We start from the raw sequence: 20,933 nt of genomic DNA on the forward strand, positions 1-20,933 counted from the left end.
GTTCAAATTTTGCTCATTTTTTTCTTCACTTTATGAACCTGAAAGTGAACATACGTTCTAAAAAGGTCGAATTTTAGGCTAAAATTTCACTAGGTCCTCTCTGTTCTTTACTCTTGATAAATTAAGACATACCTCCAGTACCCCCAACAACACAGGAAGTAGTAATATCATTTCTATAATACCCTTAAAGTCAGTCAGTGAAATAAATGATATTATTTACTGAATGATCAAATAAATGAATACCTTTTTAGCAAAATCATTGTTTAAAAGGAAACGTCAGGAATATGTCAAAAACTGAAGGAAAAAGTCACTAAATTTATTAACTGCAAATACTCCTAAAATCAGATACGTTGGCTTCACAATACAGAGTTATCAAAGACATCTACTGGTCCCTACACATTACATTCGTATGTAATAACCACACTTTACTTGATGTTTCTTTATGTTGAAAATTAAATTTTTGCTTTAGGACCTAAATTTTTACTTTATGCCACAGGGCTAACTCTTCTATCTTTGGGGTAGTTAAACTTAAGGGCAGTATGCTCTTTCTTTCTCTTTCCATTGGAGTAATGTTTAAACCTTTTACTCCCTATAATGGTTACCTTTGGTGAGCGGCTTTTTTTAATTGTTTCTTGATTTCTTTGGAGTCTTTCAATCAAGGGTATGGCAAAAGAGAATGTCTTTCCTGTTCCTGTCCGTGCTTGAGCAATTAAATCTTTTCCTTCATACACAGGATCAAAAGTCTTAACTTGAATAGGAAAGAGATATGTTACCCCTCGACCTGTAAAATGAGATTTCATTGAAATATTTATTTAACGCTAGCATTAGGAAATAAATATATTTATTTGAAAGTAACAATCCTGATTTATCAACTTCTGCCTAAAGATATACCACCTAGCAACATTTACAGTTATTCCTACCTCAAAGAGGAATTATTTTTAAAAATTGGTCTGAATTTTTAACAAATATATATAATTCTTTAAAGTTAAAAATGGATCAGAATGTCAAAAAGGATGATGTAGAAATAACTGCAATTTAAAAAGAGCTATTTCCTTATGCTTGGTATATTCTCTTTTGGTCAGAAAAGGCACAAGAGTTTTCTAAAATCTAGTTTTAGATTTTCAATTGCATATCCATTAAAATTCATTGTACCTTTCAGAAGTTTTATAGTCTCTTCAGAAATAGGGAAATTGGAGAAGGCTCCTTCTTTCTGTTCACGTGTTAGGGTCTGTGAAAATGAAATAAAAATTTTAACTAATATAGTTCATATCCAACTAGGTATTTAGAATCTTTCATTCATTTACTGCTTTTAGTTTTACTAAATGAGCTAACAAATCAACTTTAGTTAGTACTTGCAAAAATTATATAGATTAACTTACAAGATAAATTAGTTGGAAATTAATTTAATTTCAAAATTATCCCTTTAAATAGCAAGCTTACTTAATACATTTTCTCATAATACATTTAAAAATTATTAATTCACACATAAAACTCCCTTTAGAAATACATCTACTACACAAACCAAAATATACTTCCACTTAAGATATCACAAAAGAGCTATTTAATAATCTAAATCATATTCACAGATATAGATAATGTTAACCATGAAGATTAACACAAGTCTATAAACCAGCCCCAAAAGAAATTACACAATGAGGAAAGTAAGTTGTTTCTAAAACTTAAAATTAAGTAAGTTGTTCTATGGCTCTAAAAGGCATTATTTTTAGGTCACTAATACAAGGAAAAGTTTCTGAAATTTTGAAAATTTCTCTAACATATATACAGGTTAGCATGAATTTGTCACTAACATCTACTAAAAACTTTGTGTACTAGTCAATGTGTATAGAGAACAAAGGCAATATACCTACTTGGAAACTTTATTATTGGAGTGTTTAAAGAAAGTAGTTCCAAAACACATGTAATAGCAATTTTCAAACCAAGAACCAGATAAAAGACATGTCAAATTCAAGTTTAATCCATTTAAGCAAACCTCAATGCTGTTATCTTTTTAAGATTAAAAGAAAAAAAATTTTATTACAAAAGTAATATATATTCATTGCAGAAATTTTAGAAATCATGTATTAACAGAAAGAAATATTTAAATTATCTATAATTCAGTCAGCTAAAGCCACATTTGAAACACACCTTCCTCCAATCCTCAGTCTATGCACATAGTCATTTTTTAAAATGAAATAAGGTCATACCGTATAAACTATCCTGTAACCTGCTTTTCTCATTTAATAAGATACACTGAATACCTTTCTAACATATCGATGACTTTTAGGATAGATGTGTTCTATTGAATGGGTATAGTGTATTTTATTAAACCAATTGCCTACTATCGGACATTGAGGATGTTTAAATTTTTTGCTATTATCAACATTACTGTAATAAGACACTTATCCACACACCTCTGCACACCTCATGATTATCTCCTTAGGAGGACAAATTCCTAAACCCTAACATAATCTACATAAAACAATAAACAGTAAAGCCTATTACAATACAGAGCATCATAGGAAGCAAAATCCCAACAGAGCAAGAAGCAACCTGTACACTCCACTATTAGCAATACAGATTTGTAGGGCCTTATATAAAGCCACAGTCTAACATGTGTGCTTCCTGACAAATAGCAAATTCACAAATTAAAAAAAAACCCATATTGTAAGGAAAGGATTCAACATCTTTTCTCAAAGCTCCCCAAAGATTACACATTAAATGCAAATGTATTTAAATTATTGCTTTCTACACCTCCCAAAAAATTAATACCTAAAATAGATTTCTTCAGATCATTTTTATGTTTCATTTCTGCTTTAAAAACAGCAAACAGCTTGAAGGTTGAGTTACAATAAAACTTAAAAATCATTTAAAGTTGCTATTGTTACAGAAGTACAAAAAGCAGAAGGCAAAATATACAAAGCCAAGAGGCATTTATGTACCCTGTTTCAGAAAGTCAGAATTAATTTCATGAGTACTGGCAAGGACTGAAATTACCATAACAAATACAATCAATAAGCAATTTGGAAAACCTGTTTAGGAACCTAAATGTACAGGAAAGGTTTAAATCTAACCATCCCCCACCTCTACCTCAAGAAAAAGGCAAAAAAAAAATGAAAGAAACAAGAGACAAAGGAAAAAAGGCTCAGGTTTCAGCTGTATAGACTCCCTAATCAAACTTCGAGTCCTGGACACTAAGCACGAAATATTATAGAATCAATTCTAATTACTCTGAAAAATCAAATGAGCCTGTATTTCAACAGTGATGTCAAATGCAAAACAAAAGGTATCCATACCTCTTCTAGTTTATTATCACTTGATTTGTGAGTAGAAATATCTAAGGATGACATTCGCTTTGATTTTTTTTCATATTCATCAATGTCTCCATTTGACAGATCTTTTCTTCTTGACTTAAAACGAGATTTAGAAAATTCATCTGAAAGTCTATTACATCCTTCTTCAGTGTCTCCATTTAGCTTCTCTTTCATTTTAGCTTTTTTGGGCTTGGGAACATCCAGATCATCTGCAACACCATTTTCTCTTGTTTCTGATTTCTCATCTGTGTCATAATGGTGCCTTGACTTTCTTTTATCACTCTGTGAGAAATAAAGAAGCAGTGACAAGACGATCACAAGGCCTGCTGTTAAGACTCTAGAAAAATTAGAGTATGATTTCCCCAACGAGCAAAGCTCAATCTACCATAATCTTAAAAAGCCACCTGGTAGAAATTCTGGTTACAAATGCTGAGCCTAAACTTTACCTATTGCTTTCTTTCTCATCCCAACTCTTGTATTCTTAAGGCTTGGCCTCTAGTCCCTCTCTAATCCCATCATAACATTTAAGGGAAACTGAAACAGCTCCTTTTTGGCAAAAGAGTGAGAACTTGAGATTTATAAATTTAAAAACAAACAAAAACTTCTAATATCTCCAAGAAAAAAAAATTAATATTTATTGAATACCTACCCAGCATTGTGTAATGTGTTTTCAGCTTACCTTGTTTAAATCTTCATAACAACCCTATAACGGAAGTACAGGTCCATAATCCCTTATCCGAAATTCCGATATCCATAAAGCTCTGAAAACCGAAAGTTTTTTTGTAACTTATTTGGAGACAAAACTTTACCTGACCTGAACTCATTTCACGGCAAAATTTGACTTGAACTAATGTGAGACTATCTATAATCTTTATGTATCCCACTTAGTGTGAATGTTCACGTTTCATATTAAAGTATTTGATTATAGGTTGGGGGCCCCAAACCCTACTGGGGTGTTAACCTTTTAAAAATCCCCAGAATTTTGAATTCCAAAACACATCTAGCCCCAAGGATTTTGGATAAGGGATAGCGAACCTGTATTACCTTAGCCATTTTATAGATGAGGAACCCAAGTTCTTAGAGGTAAGTAACTTGCCAAAGACCCACATGTGGGATTTCCTGCAAGTCACAGTGCTAGAAATCAAGCCCTATCTGACTTGGAAGTCTGTGCTCTTTTCATATCTTGCTTCCTCTCTGAACTCTCATACTAACAGGTTAAAGAAAAATCAAACCAAAGTATGTAATTCATATAAAAACCCAACTGTTATACGCCCATGGAAAGACAAAACTCTATTTGTAATCCCGGAAATTTTTTTCAAGTTTTTAAAATTCAGTTAATAGAACTTAAAAAGTGGTGGGGGGCAGCTATTCTGCACCTTTAGTTTTAAAATGCCAAACTAGTGCCCAGTGTTTTAATATTTGCCAAGAGCAAGAAATGATTTGGAAATTTAGCACTTCAAAATTACTTAGTCAAATGTTCAAAATAAATTAGATAGTAGCAACTAGTCTTGGTAAAAACTACCACCACCAAAATTTTCACCATGATTTACACAATTTTTACAGAGTAATTTCACATAAAGTTTTCTCATCCATAAAATAAGAGTTCCTATGAAAACTGAATAACATATTTGAAAATGCTTTGTAAACATTAGAGCTTTGTAAACATTCCATTCATATAAGTTGTAAGTTATCTGTTACATCATTTGATCTTTAATTAACTGAACCAGCCCGCATCTCACCAAACCAATAGGTTCTATAGGAAAACAAGGTTATTTATATAGCCCGCCTTGGGGTTTGAATTGCTCCTGGGCCCTGCACTTCAGGGAGATGAAGCAAGGTAAAAAGGAGACCTCTAGGTCCAAGCCCTGCAATATCTCAAGGTGATGAAATACATTGTTCCACATCAGATCCACAGTGCTTGACACTCTCCACTTCCTTGGCTTCCACAACACATATATTCCCTCTTCATCCTCTTACCTCTGTCTGCTTCAATGGTTCCTCCCCCTTCTCCTGTGGATGCTCCTTTTAGTCTCTGTTCTCTGCGTACACTTTCACACCATTTTCATGGTTTCAATGTACACTCCCAGGCTTCCTTCCTCATCTGCACTCCAGTTCTGAGAACCTAAGGCCCAGCTCCATATCTCAGCATATCCAAAAACCAAAGCTACCTTCAGTTCAATGCTAGATCACTAACTGAATGCTCTATTTCTACTAGTTGCTACTCCAATCTGTTTCCAAATCTTTAGTTACCCTTCATAATTAAAGGAAAATTAACAAGTCCTTCTGGAGAAACTATAATGTGAAAGCCACGTGAACTACAAGAAAGGACAAAGTTATGGCCATTTCTCTCAAGAATCTTTGGGAAATATTTGGAAAGACACACAGGAGGAATGGGCTAACTTTACAAGGAACAGCATAGTAAATGCAATCAAACGATACAGATAGCACTGGAACAAGATTTCAAGGGGGACTCGTACTCTGGAGTGGTTATAACAGACATAAACTAAATCTTGACAGATGGGTAGGATTTGGATGCAAAAGGAGGAACAAATATTTCGGGACAGAAAACTAAAGTAACTGCTTGGTGATTCCATTTACATGAGTTATCTAGAGTGGTCGAATTCACAGAAATGAGAAAGGTAGTTGCCAGGGGCTGGAGAGAGGGGGCAATGGTGTTTAATGGGCACACAGCTTCAGTTTGGGAGGATGAAAAATGTTCAGGAGATGAATGAAGATGATGGCTGCAGAACAATGTGAAAGCACTTAATGTTACAAAACTGGATACTTTAAAATGGTGAAACGGTAAATTTTATGCTATGTGTATTTTATCACAATAAAAAAAAATAACTGCTTGGCTGGAACGGCAAGTTTACCTTGGTGATAAGGTCAAAAGGGTAGGTTCCGCTCTCTGGGGCTATACAAAATATTTTCATCCTTTTCTCAAATGTCAGCCTTCGAATACTGCTTCCTTACCCTCCAAAGCTCTGTTTTCGCTAAGTCTCTTCCTTTTGAGGGGTGGCTTGGGAAATCTCTACAACGCTTCTAATAGACTCTTTGAGGACAGGGATCTCCTTGGTGCCCAGCCGAGTCTGCCATAAATTAGGCTCAATAAGTAACTGTGAATTGAGTGTGAATACTAACAGGAAAGTCTATTAATAATACAACCCACATGCTCTTCATCACAGCCAAATCTTGGCAACATTGGCTGTGACACTTTTCCTCAATCCTCAACGGACCCGTTATCGAGGTTTGTAAACCTAAGATCGCTTTCCCCAAGATTCTCGCATACAGGACAGGATGACGGAGAAGTAACATCTATTCGAGGCAATCATTTTTCCCCTAACCACCTTCTAAGACGGCCAACGAAAACCAAATGACAAACCTCGCTGCTTAAGGAAGAAGAGGAAAGAAAGATTCCGCGATGGGTACTTGAGTCTGCCCATCTCGCAGGCGCCGACGGGAAGGACTGAGGAACCACGGGAGGTCAGGCCAAAGCCCAGTGCTGCCCTTCTTCAGGTTGGGTGTGTGGAGGTGGGAATGATCCCGGAGCGACCTCAGAGGGGCGAGGGCGGCACGAGGAAAAGGCCCTCAGATGCTCCAGCCCGGTTGTGACAGGCCATCAGGGAGACTCCCCTCCCCGCCCAAGCCGGCGCAGCCCAAAAGGAGGCGCGGCCCATCATCAGCGCACCTTTTGCTTCTCCTTCCTCTGGCTCTCGGTCTCCTCCAAGGGTGCCTCCAGGTCCATAATGTCCCCCCAGAGGAGTTTGCCAGGCATCACTCGCCGCCGCCGCCTCCTCTTCCCTCTGGGCACGGTGGCCACAACCACCTACGGGCAGCGACAGCGTGAAAGGAAGCGGGGGCAGGGCGGCCGCCCGGCCAGCCCCATGCGTCACTTCCGGGACACGCACCGTACGGCGTGGGGGAAAACAATCCTGGATACTCTCAGTTTAAACTTGTCCTTTGCGACGGTATCTCCCAACCAATGAATGAGAGCAGTCTCGATTGCCCCACCCTTGTTCTGAAGTGATTGGCTTCTGAAGTAAAACCCTGGCCAGTCTTCATAAAGAACGCGCGAACTGATTAGCATAAAATGTTACGGATTTTTTTTTTTTTAACTCTTTCTCACTCCACTACTCCGGACAGCTCTTTTTGGCACAGCGTAGATGCTTCGGGGCTTCCCAGTATGCAGTGCTGGGAATGAGGAGCCCCTCAACGCCGGCGGAGAGGGGCCCGCGCGCACGGGGGTTGGCGGGAGGACGTGCTGGTGCGGAACCGAGAGAGACAGCCGCTCGCCGCTTGGCCTTTCGCCGCCGGAAGCTGAAGGCTTCGGCCCCGCCCATTGCGGGGTGAGGCGTTAACGTTTAACTGCATCGCACGGGGCCAGCGGCCCGGCGTTGATGGAGAGGGAAGTTGTGGGGACTGGAGGGGGTCTAGGTGGGCTTGAAGTAAAGAACTGGCCCGGGACAACCGCCCCTCAAATGTTCGGTTTTAGTCATGAAGTTGGTCCTTGGTTCATTTTAGGTCCTTCCCACCCTCCCAATTTGACACTAGAGAAATTTAACCTCCGAAGAGGGATTTACTTGCCTAAGGCCACACAGTTAGTGGCACAGTCAGAACTAAAGAATTCATCTTCTGAATCCGAGATCATTGCTTTCTCCGCCACACCAACCTGAAAGCTTTGAGTTTCCCAAAGCTTGAAATATAGAATGAATAGTAGGAAAAACCTGAAAAAACCTAAAGACAAGCCTAAGTGTCTTTGACAGGTTACGTATTTGCAGTGGATGCAAGGGTCTCATGGGGATTAACTGTCCCTGAATTACAATCTTGAATAAAACTGGAAGCCTTTGATACAAAGGGTTAACTCCTTAGCGTATACCTTTTCTTACATCACCATGCTAGCTGGTTGCCTTTCTTTTCAGAGCCATTTATTTTTATCTCTTCATTATCTTTTCAACCCAGCTACTTTTGAGTAAAGAACAAGAAAACAAATTCAGGTGTAGGTTCAGGGGCACTTCACAAACCGCTTGACAATATCTAGCACACCAGCCTTGTAACCTGAGCATCAAGCTTTTGTTTTAGCAAAATTACAGATTACTACAAGTCATGGGGTTTGGGAATTAGTCCTGAATACCTGAAGCCATTGCTACAGGTCTTCTGCATAATTATAGACTGGCCTGGATCAACTAGAAAACTTGGGAATGAGGGAAAGGATAATTCTTTTTTTCATATTTGGTCCCGCTATAAGTCTCAGGAGATGTATATCTGATGATTAAATTTATTGCGGGAACATGAGGGGCTAGCATGAATAATTAAAATGTACAAGTAACTCAAAATGTAACCTTTTTAGACAAAACCATTTGTCCAAAGGCTGATTCAAAAATAACAAGTCAGCATTTTAAATTTCTTACGGAAAAGGAAAATAAATAAGTGAACTAAAAAAATTATCTTATTAGAACATCTTTATTTTCCAAATATCTTGCCAGAGTCACTGATACAATTTCTTTCTCAAAATTTAAGGGTTGGGGTGCTGTTGCAAGGTTCTATAAAGACTTCTCTTTGGCTTTAGCTCATTAAGCTCTATGACCTTAAGATATAAAAACAAGATGACTATCAACTTGCCTCTCTCTGGTCATTCACCAACCAAGAGGACTAGATATTAATTTTTATTTCATATTTAGAAAGTAGAAGATAAAAAGCGCCATCATTTTCCCTCAGCATGTCAATCTTTTGTGACAAGAGGAACTTAACCATCGTATTAAAATGTTACAATATGTAAATAGTTTAGGGGGCAACTATAAATTGATCAAGAGATACTGGAGGCAGGGAGTGAGTATTGAGAGTATAGTAGCAGTAAGTGAAAATGGGAACAGGGGAAGTTTCTGCCACATGACCTTCACCAACTAAACTCTAAAATCTTTTTTTTCTTAGTGAAGTGGGGGAAAAATACTTGCTGATAGTTCAGGGAAGTTGGGAGGATCAGTTGATATAACAGTACTACAGAGATTGATGTACAGAAGTGCTTATATATCTACCTTTAGCTCCTAGTTTTGACAGTGTTGGAGAGGAGACAGCTTTGAACACATTTAACACATGTATACTTATGTATCTAGCTCCTGATTCAAATTATTTGAGAAAGATCTTAGATGTTTAACCTTTGGAGGGAGGTCGGCTTCTTTAGTGAATTACTTTGTAGATGTTTTGAACCAAGTGGTGGAAGGGAGTAGTCATATCAGTTACTCCACAAGAGGGCACCGTGATACAAGAAATGGAATCCACTACTGCGAAAAAGGGGACCATGCTTCTAAGGTTTCAAACGGGAGAAATGTCTGTAGAAGCCAGTGAAATAGTGTAGAGCTTGTTTCATATACTCCCTTTTTTGTTAATTGATATATTCCCATTCTTATTTCATGACTCTCATGTCTCTCTTTCTCACTTACTTTAAGCATTAGCCTGTCTTCCCTGTTCCTTAAAAGCCTTCTGGGGGGGGGTGGGTAGCTGTAGGATGCGTTCTCAAAATGCAGTTGATCCCAAATTTTTCACTGCTGGGGCTCTTTCCACTATTTTTTCCTCATGGATCTGACTCTTTGAAACATTCTGCCTGCTAAATTGCATTTAGTAATTATAAAAAATTGATTCATGATCATTCTTCTAATCTATGAATAAGATACAAATGGAGCTTAACAATGTCACACCAGCATATGATAAGGTTGTATTACCGAGCTGGTGTAATTATACTATGTGATATGCTGAAACCAGTCTTGACTGCTCCATGTTTCCCAAACCCAAGAGAAATGACCATTCCACTACTTGGTCTGAAAAGGCCTGCCAGAAAAAGTTCTGGCAAGGCTATGTAGGTCTTATCATGAACACAAATGGATCAAATATAGATGAATTATCTCTCAGCCATCTCCCATCATTCCTCTAAATCTCTTCCTTTCACTCACATGACATTCGCAGCCATTCTGCTTCCCCTCTATCTCCGCCACTGAGATAATCACCATCCTGACTTCTCAATATCGTGCTATGTAGAGTCTCACATGAGAGGAAACAGAGAAAAAGTTGAGCCATATGCCTACTGCCATAGGTATTTAGGACACTGTTAATTACAGCGTGGAGACATTTGTTCATGTCCAAGCTGGTCACAAAGAAGATCTTTGACAGCAATGATTGGATCGAAAGAATTCTTCTTGCAAAGTACCCAACACATCTCTATAAATTCTTTCTTTCTGATGATAAAAGACTTCAGTTGCAAGCAAAGTAACTATGCAACACTAAAACACTATTTTCTGGGGGTTTATGTTGAAATTTGGTGAGCTCCACTTACCATAAGAACTCAGTGTTGATATGGAGACAGAAATTCACTACTGGGTAGTAAATTAACATCCTAAATATTTGAGAAACTAATGAATGATGATTCAAGTTAATTACATTTAATTGAAGAAGACCAATGATTCCATAGGTTTTTAAAATGTAAACAATCTATATATTCCCAATTTATAGTAAGGTAACTTTAAAAAGTCAATGTCAAAAAAGAAAAAAGCCCGTAACCACAACAAAATCTGTAATGAGGTTAGTAACAATGCTTACTTTAGAATTCTTACATACTCAAAACATTCTGGAGATTTCAGGTCAAGATGGCGGGGTGGTAGGACCACGAAGCTCGCCTCTCCTCAAAACATTCTATATTAATGCTGTAAATTTTTACAAAAAAAAAAAATTCCAAAAGAAAAATAAGAATTAGACATTTATGACTGGAGTCAGTTGTAGTAAAGAATTGGATGTGAGAGTTTGACTGCTCTTTGTGCTCTTGAAGTTCTGCAGAAAATTCTGTCTTCTTTGTAGTCCATCCAAAATGACTGAATTACTAGATATCAGACTCTGTGTCCTAAAGACATTAAAAATAACAAAATTACTGCCTTTCATAAGGGCCTGGATTTCTAACCAAGACATATCTTCATTTGTTACTCTGAAGCAGTATATTTACTAACATGAAGGTGCACTTGTCAAGTAAGTTAACCTTTAAAAATCTAAAGTGCTCTTTACATTTAAAAGGATTCCCAACAGCACCTCAATTATTTGACAGCTGCTTTCTAAGAAGTTCATATTTTCTGAGCATTGTTCTCAGATCCAAAATCAACTATATTCTAGTCAGAAACAGTATGTTCCCCGAAAAACTCTTCTATACAGCTGAAATGACAAGTATCTTCTCACGTAGTTTATTTCTTTTTTGAGAAATCATATGGAAGGGAAAAGCGAACTATAATATTTTTCATATTGACAGTGCTCCTTTCCTAGGAGCTGTAAGCTATGTTAGTCCCTTATCTAACACGTCTGCCTTGCTTCAGCCAAGTCACATTACTGGTTGGGCATTTTGACATTCCCCTTCTCCCACCTTGCCTCCTCTCCCTCATTTGTCCCTTACATTAAGATATATCTGAAAAATGTGTCCTCCATAAGTGTTTCCCACACAGCCCAGCACTCTTAAGTCCACATCTCCTTGGCAGTTATGAAGAGTTTATGCTTTGTTCTTGAGTTCGTTTGTTGGTTGGTTTCCTCAACTAAACTACATTGTAAGCTTTCTACAGGTAGCAACAACATCTTGTTTGTCTTTGTCCCTCTAATCCTTATAACAGTCATGGCATGCAGTTGATGCCCAAATGCTGTCTTCCCTCCCTCTTCTTACAAATGTCTTTAATGATTATAGATAAAAGTCTTTCAAGAAAGCCATATTATAAGCAATTTTTAAAAATAACATATCTCAAGATTTCTCAAATTTAAATTCTCAATTACACATCAATTTCTCTTATCTGTTTTGGGTTTATTTTTGCTTTTGCTTTTGCTTTTGCCAGAAGGGAAAAAGGGAAGCCATGGCTTATTGGTTTATACCACCATTGTTTACTTCAAAGATATGTTTTGCAACTTCAATGACTTAATGTAAATTAAACTATTGTTTTAAACAGAAAAATCTTGTTCTCCAATAAAGTAAAGATACGTTTAAAAAATGCCGACTTCTGGGAATTTACCTTAAATTGTAAATAATCAGGTATTTCTGCAAATATTTATATAATAACAATTCACTGCAGACTGATTTATTATAGCAAAAAACTAGGAATAATCTAAATGTCAAGGGAAGGAAAAATAGTGGTTATGTAAATAACAAGAGTCCACACAATGGAATATTGAGCAGTCATTTTTTAAAAATGAGTTGGATATGTATGTATTGATTGCAGGATATCCATGGTAAGTTAGGTGGAAAAAGAAAGCCACAGCTCTGTATGATTTGTTGTTGAAAAATTATATTTAGTGGAGGGGAGGGAAACAGCTCAGTGGCAGAGCACATGCTTAGCATGCAGGAGGTCCTGGGTTCAATCCCCAGTGCCTCCATTAAAAAAATAATAATCACATTTATAAATACATGAAAAAAAGCCTACAAGAATATGTACGAAACTGTTAACAATCTCTATGGGACAGGAATGGAAAAGGTTGGGGAATGGAGACTTCCAGTTTCACTTTCTACATTTCTGTATTACTTTACTGTTTCTAAGGAGGTACACAACAATTTTACATAATTAAAAAAACTAATGAAGATATATGCCAAATTTTAAGATAACTTTTTTAGAAAACTATTTAATAACCTGGGGGGACTGTTCGTTGTATTCTTTTGAAAGGAGCAACATGCAAAATAGTAACTACAGTATGAGTTCAATAGATAAACTATATAGATCACTATGTGGAGACTTAAGTGTTATAAATACACCAAATATAAAAGGACTTTTAAAAAAAATCTAGGTGGTGGGGTGATTATAGTGTTTTTTTAAAAATACTTTTCAGTACTTCTTAAATGTTCTATTATGACCATATTATTTTTATAATCAGAGCAATGTTATTTAAACAAATTGGCATGGACAGTATTAGTAGAAAATAGCCACATCTATTTCTCAACTTGTGTAGAGCCAGCAATACAGGTGAACACTTCCAACCCTGAGTTCAGGAAGTGCTTGGGTTATGGTAACCACTTTCCTTCCTATTTTTAGAAATACTTCAAGATTTAGTAGCAGTGGAACAGTCAAATCTTGGTTCACATTTAAAAGTGTACTCTGTCCTACTATATAAAAGATTTCATTGTAACTTTAAACAACCTATTCAGTAAAGGCTGGCAGAATTCTATCATTATAAAGTTTATTCAGGAGTCTCCCACTAGGTAACTCAGTTTGCCCTTGATTTTACTAATGCCTGTGGGATGGTGGCTACTCAAATGCTTTTATGTGCACTTACCGTGGAGAATCTATTCCACTATCTCCTGCCATGCTATGATTTTCTGTTCCTTCCAAGTGACTGAGTTCATTTTGGATCTCCTGAGCCAACACGGACATATGTGAAGTGTTGAAAAGTTCTAACTTTTGTGTGAACTGTTTTCTCATTTCCTGATTCTGAGCACTCTGACTCCAGCTAGCTGGCTTCTTTCCTGTGTCACCAAGACAGTCTTGGAGAGTTTCAGCCTCAGAAGCAGCTTTCCTTGTGTTGCAGTAATCAAATACACTTCCATCGGCAGGTGATGAAGCCTGTACACATTTAGCTACACTGAGTTCCTCTTCATAGTTAAAACCAGACTGGGTCCCTGAACTGAAGACACAGCTTTCAGCAGAGAGATTAGGTTTTTGGCCTTCACCTGGGTTAGTGAGCAACCCAGTGGGTTTGTAATGTTCATTTCCTTCAAGCGCATGAGGCTCAGACCTACCTACATTGCTAATGTACCCAGTCAGAGACCTTTCAGTCACCTTTTGTTTCCCTAAGTGATTCCACTTGCTTCCCCCTGTAAAGGGATACTGAATGTGGCCAGGCAGCATTTGAATTAAGTTGTCATTCTCAGAAAAGTCATCCTCATCTAGATATAAGGAACTGCAGGCCCCATCATCATCTTCCACTTCCTTCTGATACAAGACCTGGTCATCATCAGAAAGCCCTTCATTTTCTGGACTCACAGTCTCTGCTTCCTGGACAAATACCTTTTTCATTACACTTTCCTCTGAGTCTCTGTCTTGTCTCTCGGGTTGTCTCAAATGGTTCGCAACAATCGGGTAATCTAAAAGACCAAGGTTTTGGAACTGGTGTATTGTTTTATCAACTAATCTACAAGCAGAGAATGCTTGGTCTAAGGAAGAGGAGCCTCGTGGTGGCAGGACATGCTGTGTTTCTTTTGTCTCTTCTAATGTGTCAAAGTGGGAATAACTTTTCCTCAAGACTTCAGGGATTGCCTTGTTTTCTCCACCATACACATCATATCTCAACATTCTTTCCCTGAAGGAACAGCATTTACTATCATTTTGCAAAACACTACATTGACAGCAATTTAAGAGGGGATCTCTAAAGTCATCGCTGATAGGTTTGACAGTAAAGTTAGTCATACAAATGGATTCTGCTCTCAATTTATCATTACACTGTTCAGCACATGGCTGTCTGGCTTCATTCTCAAAGATTCTTGAATCCAAAGACCCTGACCTTTGGAAAGGCTTTCCCTTTGGTGCAATCTGACTGGGTTTCAGATCACTAGTCTTCTGGATGTTGTACCCTTTGGTTATAGGGATCCCTCGGTGAGACAAACCCTGGAAAGGATTACTGATTTGCTTTTTGTAAAACAAATGAGAACCTAGCACTAATGGATTCTCATCAAGTGGTGTCTGAACTACTGCTTCATTTGGGCTTTTAATTCTGGGGATGGGCTGTGTAGCCGGGAGCTTGGGGTATTTCTCCCGTCTAATGCTTCCTGGTTGCGGCCCACTTCGCTGACTCCTGGTTTTGTGTCTTTCCCTATGAGACTGGCCCTGCCTTCGAGGCTTTATAGACCGGCCCTGCCTTTTCTTAATTCCCACTTTTGAAAGATACTTATGCCCAACTGACAGCATACCCGTGGAAGTGCCCTGGCTGTTATATTTCTTCTGCTCTTCGTATTTTTGCATTAGGACAGTATGTTTGGTTAAGTTGTCAACGGTCAGAATGGGATTGATTCGTTTGATTATCTCATGTTCAATGTCTCGAGGGATATTGTCCAAGTTATCTTCATCTCGGACAGGCCACTCTTCTGGTGGGAACTGAGCAGAGAAACTGCTGTACTCCGTTCTAGACTTCTCCTTTCTGGATATACTGCGCCAGAAGAGGCTAAAGCCAAACTTCTTGACTTTTTCCCTGTCTTTTCTGTGTGCCAAAGGTTTGGCGCTTTCACAGACCTGATTCTCCTCAGACACTGAAACTGCTCGATTCTGTACCAAAGATTTGGATTCTCCAAAACCTTTCTGGCCTTTGCTAGTCACTTCTGCAGCAGCCGGTGGTTCCTGTGCACCCTGAGTGCACACATCAGGGAAACAGCGGCAAGAGTGACAGTGGGAAATGGGGGCTGCATTTCCTTTGGCAAACTCTGCACAGCTCTCCACGTTCACCAAGTATGTGATGGAAGTTGGCATCCGGGGGCTTTCATCTGATAGGACTGTCTTATTTTCTTTGGGGGTTGCACTTGTGATGAAGTAAGTCTGAGGAGTAACTATGAAATATCCTTCTCCAGTATGATAAATCTTCCTTTCTTTAATCAGACTTCCCAGAGTAGTATAGAGAATATCTTGAGATGGAATTGCAGTGCCTAAAATAAACAAGCATTTTACATTGATAGATTCTGAATAAGAAACATTTTAATGAGTGAAATCAGTAACTCAGAAGTCACCACACATATGCTTGCTGAATCCAAGCTAATTGGAACATAGTTAATGAATGTAATTAAAATGTGAAAGAAGCATTACCAAGAATCATAATTGAATTGAGTAACAGGAATATAATTTTGTCTACACAAAGGCATATGTCTAGGTTAATGATTAAGTAGAGAAAAAAATCTGAATTCACTCAAATACAAACACCAAGTTACACAACCTCATTATAAATTTAAGTGTTGACTAAGGAAAGTCCTGAGAGCAAACATAGAAGTTTTTGAAAACCACAATTTCATAGCTTAAATCTTAGTAAGAATCTAAAGAGAAAATGAAAACTAGTCTGTACTTGGGCGAGGGCAAACTACCTGACATCTGGATTATGGAGGTTTGACAAACTGAGAAGGTAACAAAATAACTTTAAAAGAAATTCCCTTTCCAAATAGCAGGGTTGAAAACTATATTTACATTGTGAAAACAGTGTGTAAAATGTGTAACACCGGAAGAATACATCAACGTATCAACATTGGTTTCCTTGGGGGAATGGTGACGTGAGTGATTACTCTTCTATACTTTCTGGATTTTTCTACAATAAGCATAGTTTATGATGGGAAAGATAAAAATGCTCTTTGACACTCATGCATTTGGATACCACGCAGCTATAACAAGGATGAGATAGATCAATATATGCTCGTATGGAAAGATCTCCAAACTATGTCTTTAAGCTAAAAAAGTAAAGAAAGGTGCAAAGAGAATGTGTAGAATGATCCAATTTGTTATTTAAAAAGGATACACATATTCAAATACAATTTATGAAAGTATACATGAGAAACTATAAATGATAGAAGTTGTCACCTCTGGGAAGTGACCATTTAAGAATAGGACGTCGGGGGAGAAGATGAATGTTTTTGCACTCCTTTCTATAACATGTGACTTATTTGTTACCAGAAACATTATTCTTGAAAAAGTTAATTTGGGAAATAAAAGAAAAACTCATATCAAGTTTATTGAGGCAGGCCTTTCTATGACAAGGCTCTAACATAAGATTCAATCATAGAAAAAAATGGGAGTATCACCCAGTTCATTTACGTGTTTAAGATGACATAAAAAGAAACCAAACACATGCAATGAACTCAGAAAGAAAAACTCATTACCCTACCTGGGTAATGTTTCATCAGATGTTCCAAGAGTGTCTCCTGTGTTACCACAATCTGAGCTGCATTCATATCGGATACTGCACAGCAAAGAACTTCAGCCAAAGGTATAAACTGAGATTGAGCTATTGGATTCATTTGCACCGGAAAGACATCACCTAAGTTGGAGATTAAAAAAAAAAAAAAAGGAAAGGTGAAAAATTTGATACACTATAAAATGTTTGGAATTAGTGAACAAGAGTAAAAACTGAATAGCAGGTGGAACTGCTCCTCTTTCACCAGTCCTTACTCAGATTCCGCCAACATGACATGTGCGATGATAGAAACTACAGAAGAAAAAGGCTGTATGTTATGACCTCTACTTTTAAGAAATTTGTAATATTTGTCACTACTTTATAAGCAAGAGATCGTTTCCAAATGAAAGGCACCAAGTGCTACCGGAGTTCAGGTCTCACAATGCTTATGCGGCAATTCACATCTTTCAAAGCATTTTTTCATATTAGCTTCTTGAGACAGGCACAGAGGAGATTATTATTTCTTTATTTAAAGTATGTAAAACAATAGAAAGCTCAAATAATTGAGCCCAAGGCCTAAAAGCAAGTAGTGACAGAAATAGATCTTCTGACTCCTGATCCAGTATTTTCATCATTCCGCATTTTCCTGACCGGAATGATTAGGAAAATTTGAAGAAGGAAAAGGCAGAAGTCATTTCCAATTTGCAAGAATACATGGAGCAAAATCATGGTGCGAGGGAATTACAAAGTACACAAGAGGCGGCTAGAGTTATCTTGGTTGGAGAGAGTTTAAGGGTAATATCAGACCAAAGTGGAAGATAAGGCTAGAAAAAAGAGCTAGACCATATTGCCTTTCCTCTTTGCCAATGTATTAAATGTTCTTCTTATAATGCCATTAGGTTGAGTTTTAGATTCTCTGGACACTCAAGGGAACCCCTCAATTATTGGAAAGGAAGGACTAGGACTCAGGAGAGAGATCTGGGAATCAACCAATAGGGATGAGAGCTGAAGCTCAGGCGTAAAACAAATTCTTTAATAGACGAGTAAAGAAGAAAGCCAAGGAACACTTAACTGAGGGGCTACCTACATTTAAGAGATAGTAGAAATAGGAACTCATAAAAGACAGAAGGCACAGTAATGAAGGCAGGAGGGAGAGAACAAAGAGTAAGAGGAAAAAAAAAAAACCCTTCAAAATGAATAGCCAATCAGTAGAGTCAAGTGCTTGAAAGAGATCAAAAAGTTGGAGAAAAGGCAACTGGATTACTTGATTGAAACAAGGTGACATTGGTGACTTTCAAGAGAATTGTTACCACAGGAAAGAACAGATATTAAATGTCAGATTGAAGGGAAGGGAGTTGGTGAGAAAAAACTGAAGTTAATGGCTCTTCCTCCTAGAGCAGGGTTTCTCATCTTCGGCACTTTTGACATTTGGGGCCAGGTGCAGGGTGACCAATTGTCCCAGTATGCCCTGGACTGAGGGGTTTCCCAGGACACAGGATTTTCAGTGCTAGAACCAGAAAGTTGAAGGCAAACCAGGATGGTTGGTCACCCTAGCCAGAGAATTATTTGTTGTAGGGGGCCATCTTGTGCATTGTAGGATGTTTAGTAGTGTCCTTGACTTCTAGATGCCAGTAGCATTTCCCACAGTTGCAGCAAAAATGTCTCCAGACATTGCCGAAAGTCCCTGGAAAGAAGGAGTTGGGTATGGGGGCCAAAACTGCCTCAATTGTAAACCACTGTTCTAGACCATTTTTTGGAAAAAATCTGATTGTCAAAGAGGAGAAACAGAACACAAACTACAAAGGAGTAGGATCAAGTGAATGTTAATGTGTGTGTGTATGCTGGGATTTTCTTAAAATCTCTGCACATTTGGATGCAAAAAGGAAGGGCTTTTTGGAGATGACAGAAATGATTCTGAGAGAGAGGAGACCAATAAAACAGCAAGATATCCCAAAGGAAGGGAAAGGGAAAATGTACAAAAGGCACAGATAAAAGAACTATATTAGAAATGAGATAAATATTACTTCATCTGAGATATGAGAAAATAGAGTGGCAGAAGACCAGAAATATCTTGAGGCATAGGGTGAAAAAAACATTAGTACAGCAAGGTCATCTGATCTCCGTGAAGTTGGGGAGAACTAGGAATGGGAGGAGGAAAAAATGGGAATGAGGAGGTGAAGAGTAGAAAGGGAGTTTGAACAGTTAGTCTCAGAGTACACTAGGACACTGAAAAATGAATACAAAGATTATGAAGGAGCCCCGAGTCTCAAGGCGATTTAAGTGTGGTGTCTGGTAGATGAAGTGGCAGTTGGGAATAGAAAAGGGTGAGAGTCAGGGAGGCCAACAGTGCTTCTAAAACTTCAGCGTGCATATGAGAATCACCAGGGGATTGTGCTAATGGGCAGACTCTGATTCAGAAGATCTGAACCTGAGCCTATAATTCTGCATTTCTAACAACCTCCCAGGTGATGTCCATGCTGCTGGTCTGAGTAGCACCAGTGTGTTGACATCCATAGTATCAGCTGAAGTAACTAATCATTCAACAAATAAACATGGCCCTAGGGCTGCATAGGAGTCAACTGTAGCCAGAGGGAAGCCAAAATAGTTAGAAAACCTGGCTATACCCTGCAGTTGACTTTCCCAGTGACAATGAAAAAGCCAATACATTGCACTGGTTGTTGAGGGGGAAGGAAACTGATGAGGAATGGCCAAGTGTAAAGGGTTGTAGCTAAAGCTGGTCAGTGGCTCACAGGACTTACCGCACGAAAGATAAAGGACTTCCATCAGGAACCTGATAAGCAGTTTGCTATTAAAGATCACATTGCTCTGTTTCCTTGTTTACTTACACGTCTCTATTTGGAAGGCTGGGGCATCTTTGACCTTGGAAGGTCGCAACACAGGGGAGAATTGCTGTCTGCTTTGGCAGCCTAAGGAAGGCTCTCCTCTTGGCCTGCTTGGTGCTGTCCCATTGGGTGATGCTAAGATACCTATAGCATTCTGAGAAGCTAGGATGAATGGCTAATTAAGTAGCATTTCAAAGGGCAGTGATAAGAGATGATGCTATGAAACTTAATGTCCGAGTAGAATGTTAACTGACCTAAAACTCAAAATCCTCCTAGAAACTCTACCTCTGAGCTAGGCTGGTAAGCCTTTCTCCCCATCTTCGTTCCCTCTTTGCTTTTCCTTTTTCCCTCTGCATCTGAGATTTACTTTCTTCTCTTTCCTCTCCCTCCTCAACCTGGCCAAATACAGAATTAAAGTACAATTGCACATATTTTTTTGCTTCTTAAACATATTTAACTCTATGTGCTTAATTTAAAACAAACATATATCTCCTTCCCATCTTCCAAGAGAGTCTAAGTGACTTTTTTCTTGTATGTGATCTTAAATTGATTACCTGCCCCACTTCATGTGGACTTAGAAGTCCTTAATTCAAAAAGGGAGGGGGGGAGGTCTCCTCTCCTAGAAAGTTAAAGACTAGAGTATCGGAGAAGCGGGCAAAATCTGAAAACGATATGCTCAACCGCATAATAGGCACTCAAGCCTCACCTCAACTCTAGTGTACACCCAGTTACTTTGAACTTTTAGATAGGGGTGGGAAGGATAGAGATTAAAACAGAGATGAGTGGCTTAGAAAAGCAGTGCATGTCTGGTGCTCCTGCTGCGCCCCCTGCTGGTGGCTTCCCATTTCTGTGCAAATGAAACAAGGAAGCTGTACTGGGGTCCAATAAAGGGTCTCCAATGAACCTTTGGGCTAGACTT

General features: G+C 38.3%; 2 protein-coding genes across 4 annotated transcripts in view; both read right to left on the reverse strand.

Annotated features, from left to right (window-relative positions):
- The window catches only part of DDX50 (DExD-box helicase 50), a 28,443-nt gene extending 21,244 nt beyond the window's left edge, over positions 1–7,199 (reverse strand). The window contains exons 1-5 of one of the 2 annotated variants that reach the window (XM_031461172.2): positions 7,000–7,183; positions 3,991–4,072; positions 3,294–3,593; positions 1,153–1,228; positions 603–781 (exon numbers count right to left, since the gene is read on the reverse strand). In XM_031461172.2, the coding sequence (XP_031317032.1) occupies positions 603–781; positions 1,153–1,228; positions 3,294–3,485 (447 nt within the window). In that variant the 5' untranslated portion in view covers positions 3,486–3,593; positions 3,991–4,072; positions 7,000–7,183. Of the gene's footprint in view, positions 1–602; positions 782–1,152; positions 1,229–3,293; positions 3,594–3,990; positions 4,073–6,999 lie in introns of both variants that reach the window. The other variant, XM_010985820.3, reaches the window with a different exon arrangement.
- A 1,553-nt stretch (positions 7,200–8,752) lies between these two features.
- STOX1 (storkhead box 1) overlaps positions 8,753–20,933 on the reverse strand; it is a 46,264-nt gene continuing 34,083 nt past the window's right edge. The window contains exons 2-4 of one of the 2 annotated variants that reach the window (XM_031461174.2): positions 17,163–17,315; positions 13,587–15,942; positions 8,753–11,196 (exon numbers count right to left, since the gene is read on the reverse strand). In XM_031461174.2, the coding sequence (XP_031317034.2) occupies positions 11,049–11,196; positions 13,587–15,942; positions 17,163–17,315 (2,657 nt within the window). In that variant the 3' untranslated portion in view covers positions 8,753–11,048. The remainder of the gene's footprint in view (positions 11,197–13,586; positions 15,943–17,162; positions 17,316–20,933) is intronic. The other variant, XM_064488108.1, reaches the window with a different exon arrangement.

Source organism: Camelus dromedarius, chromosome 8 (genome assembly GCF_036321535.1).
Source record: "Camelus dromedarius isolate mCamDro1 chromosome 8, mCamDro1.pat, whole genome shotgun sequence".
Lineage (NCBI taxonomy): Eukaryota > Metazoa > Chordata > Mammalia > Artiodactyla > Camelidae > Camelus > Camelus dromedarius.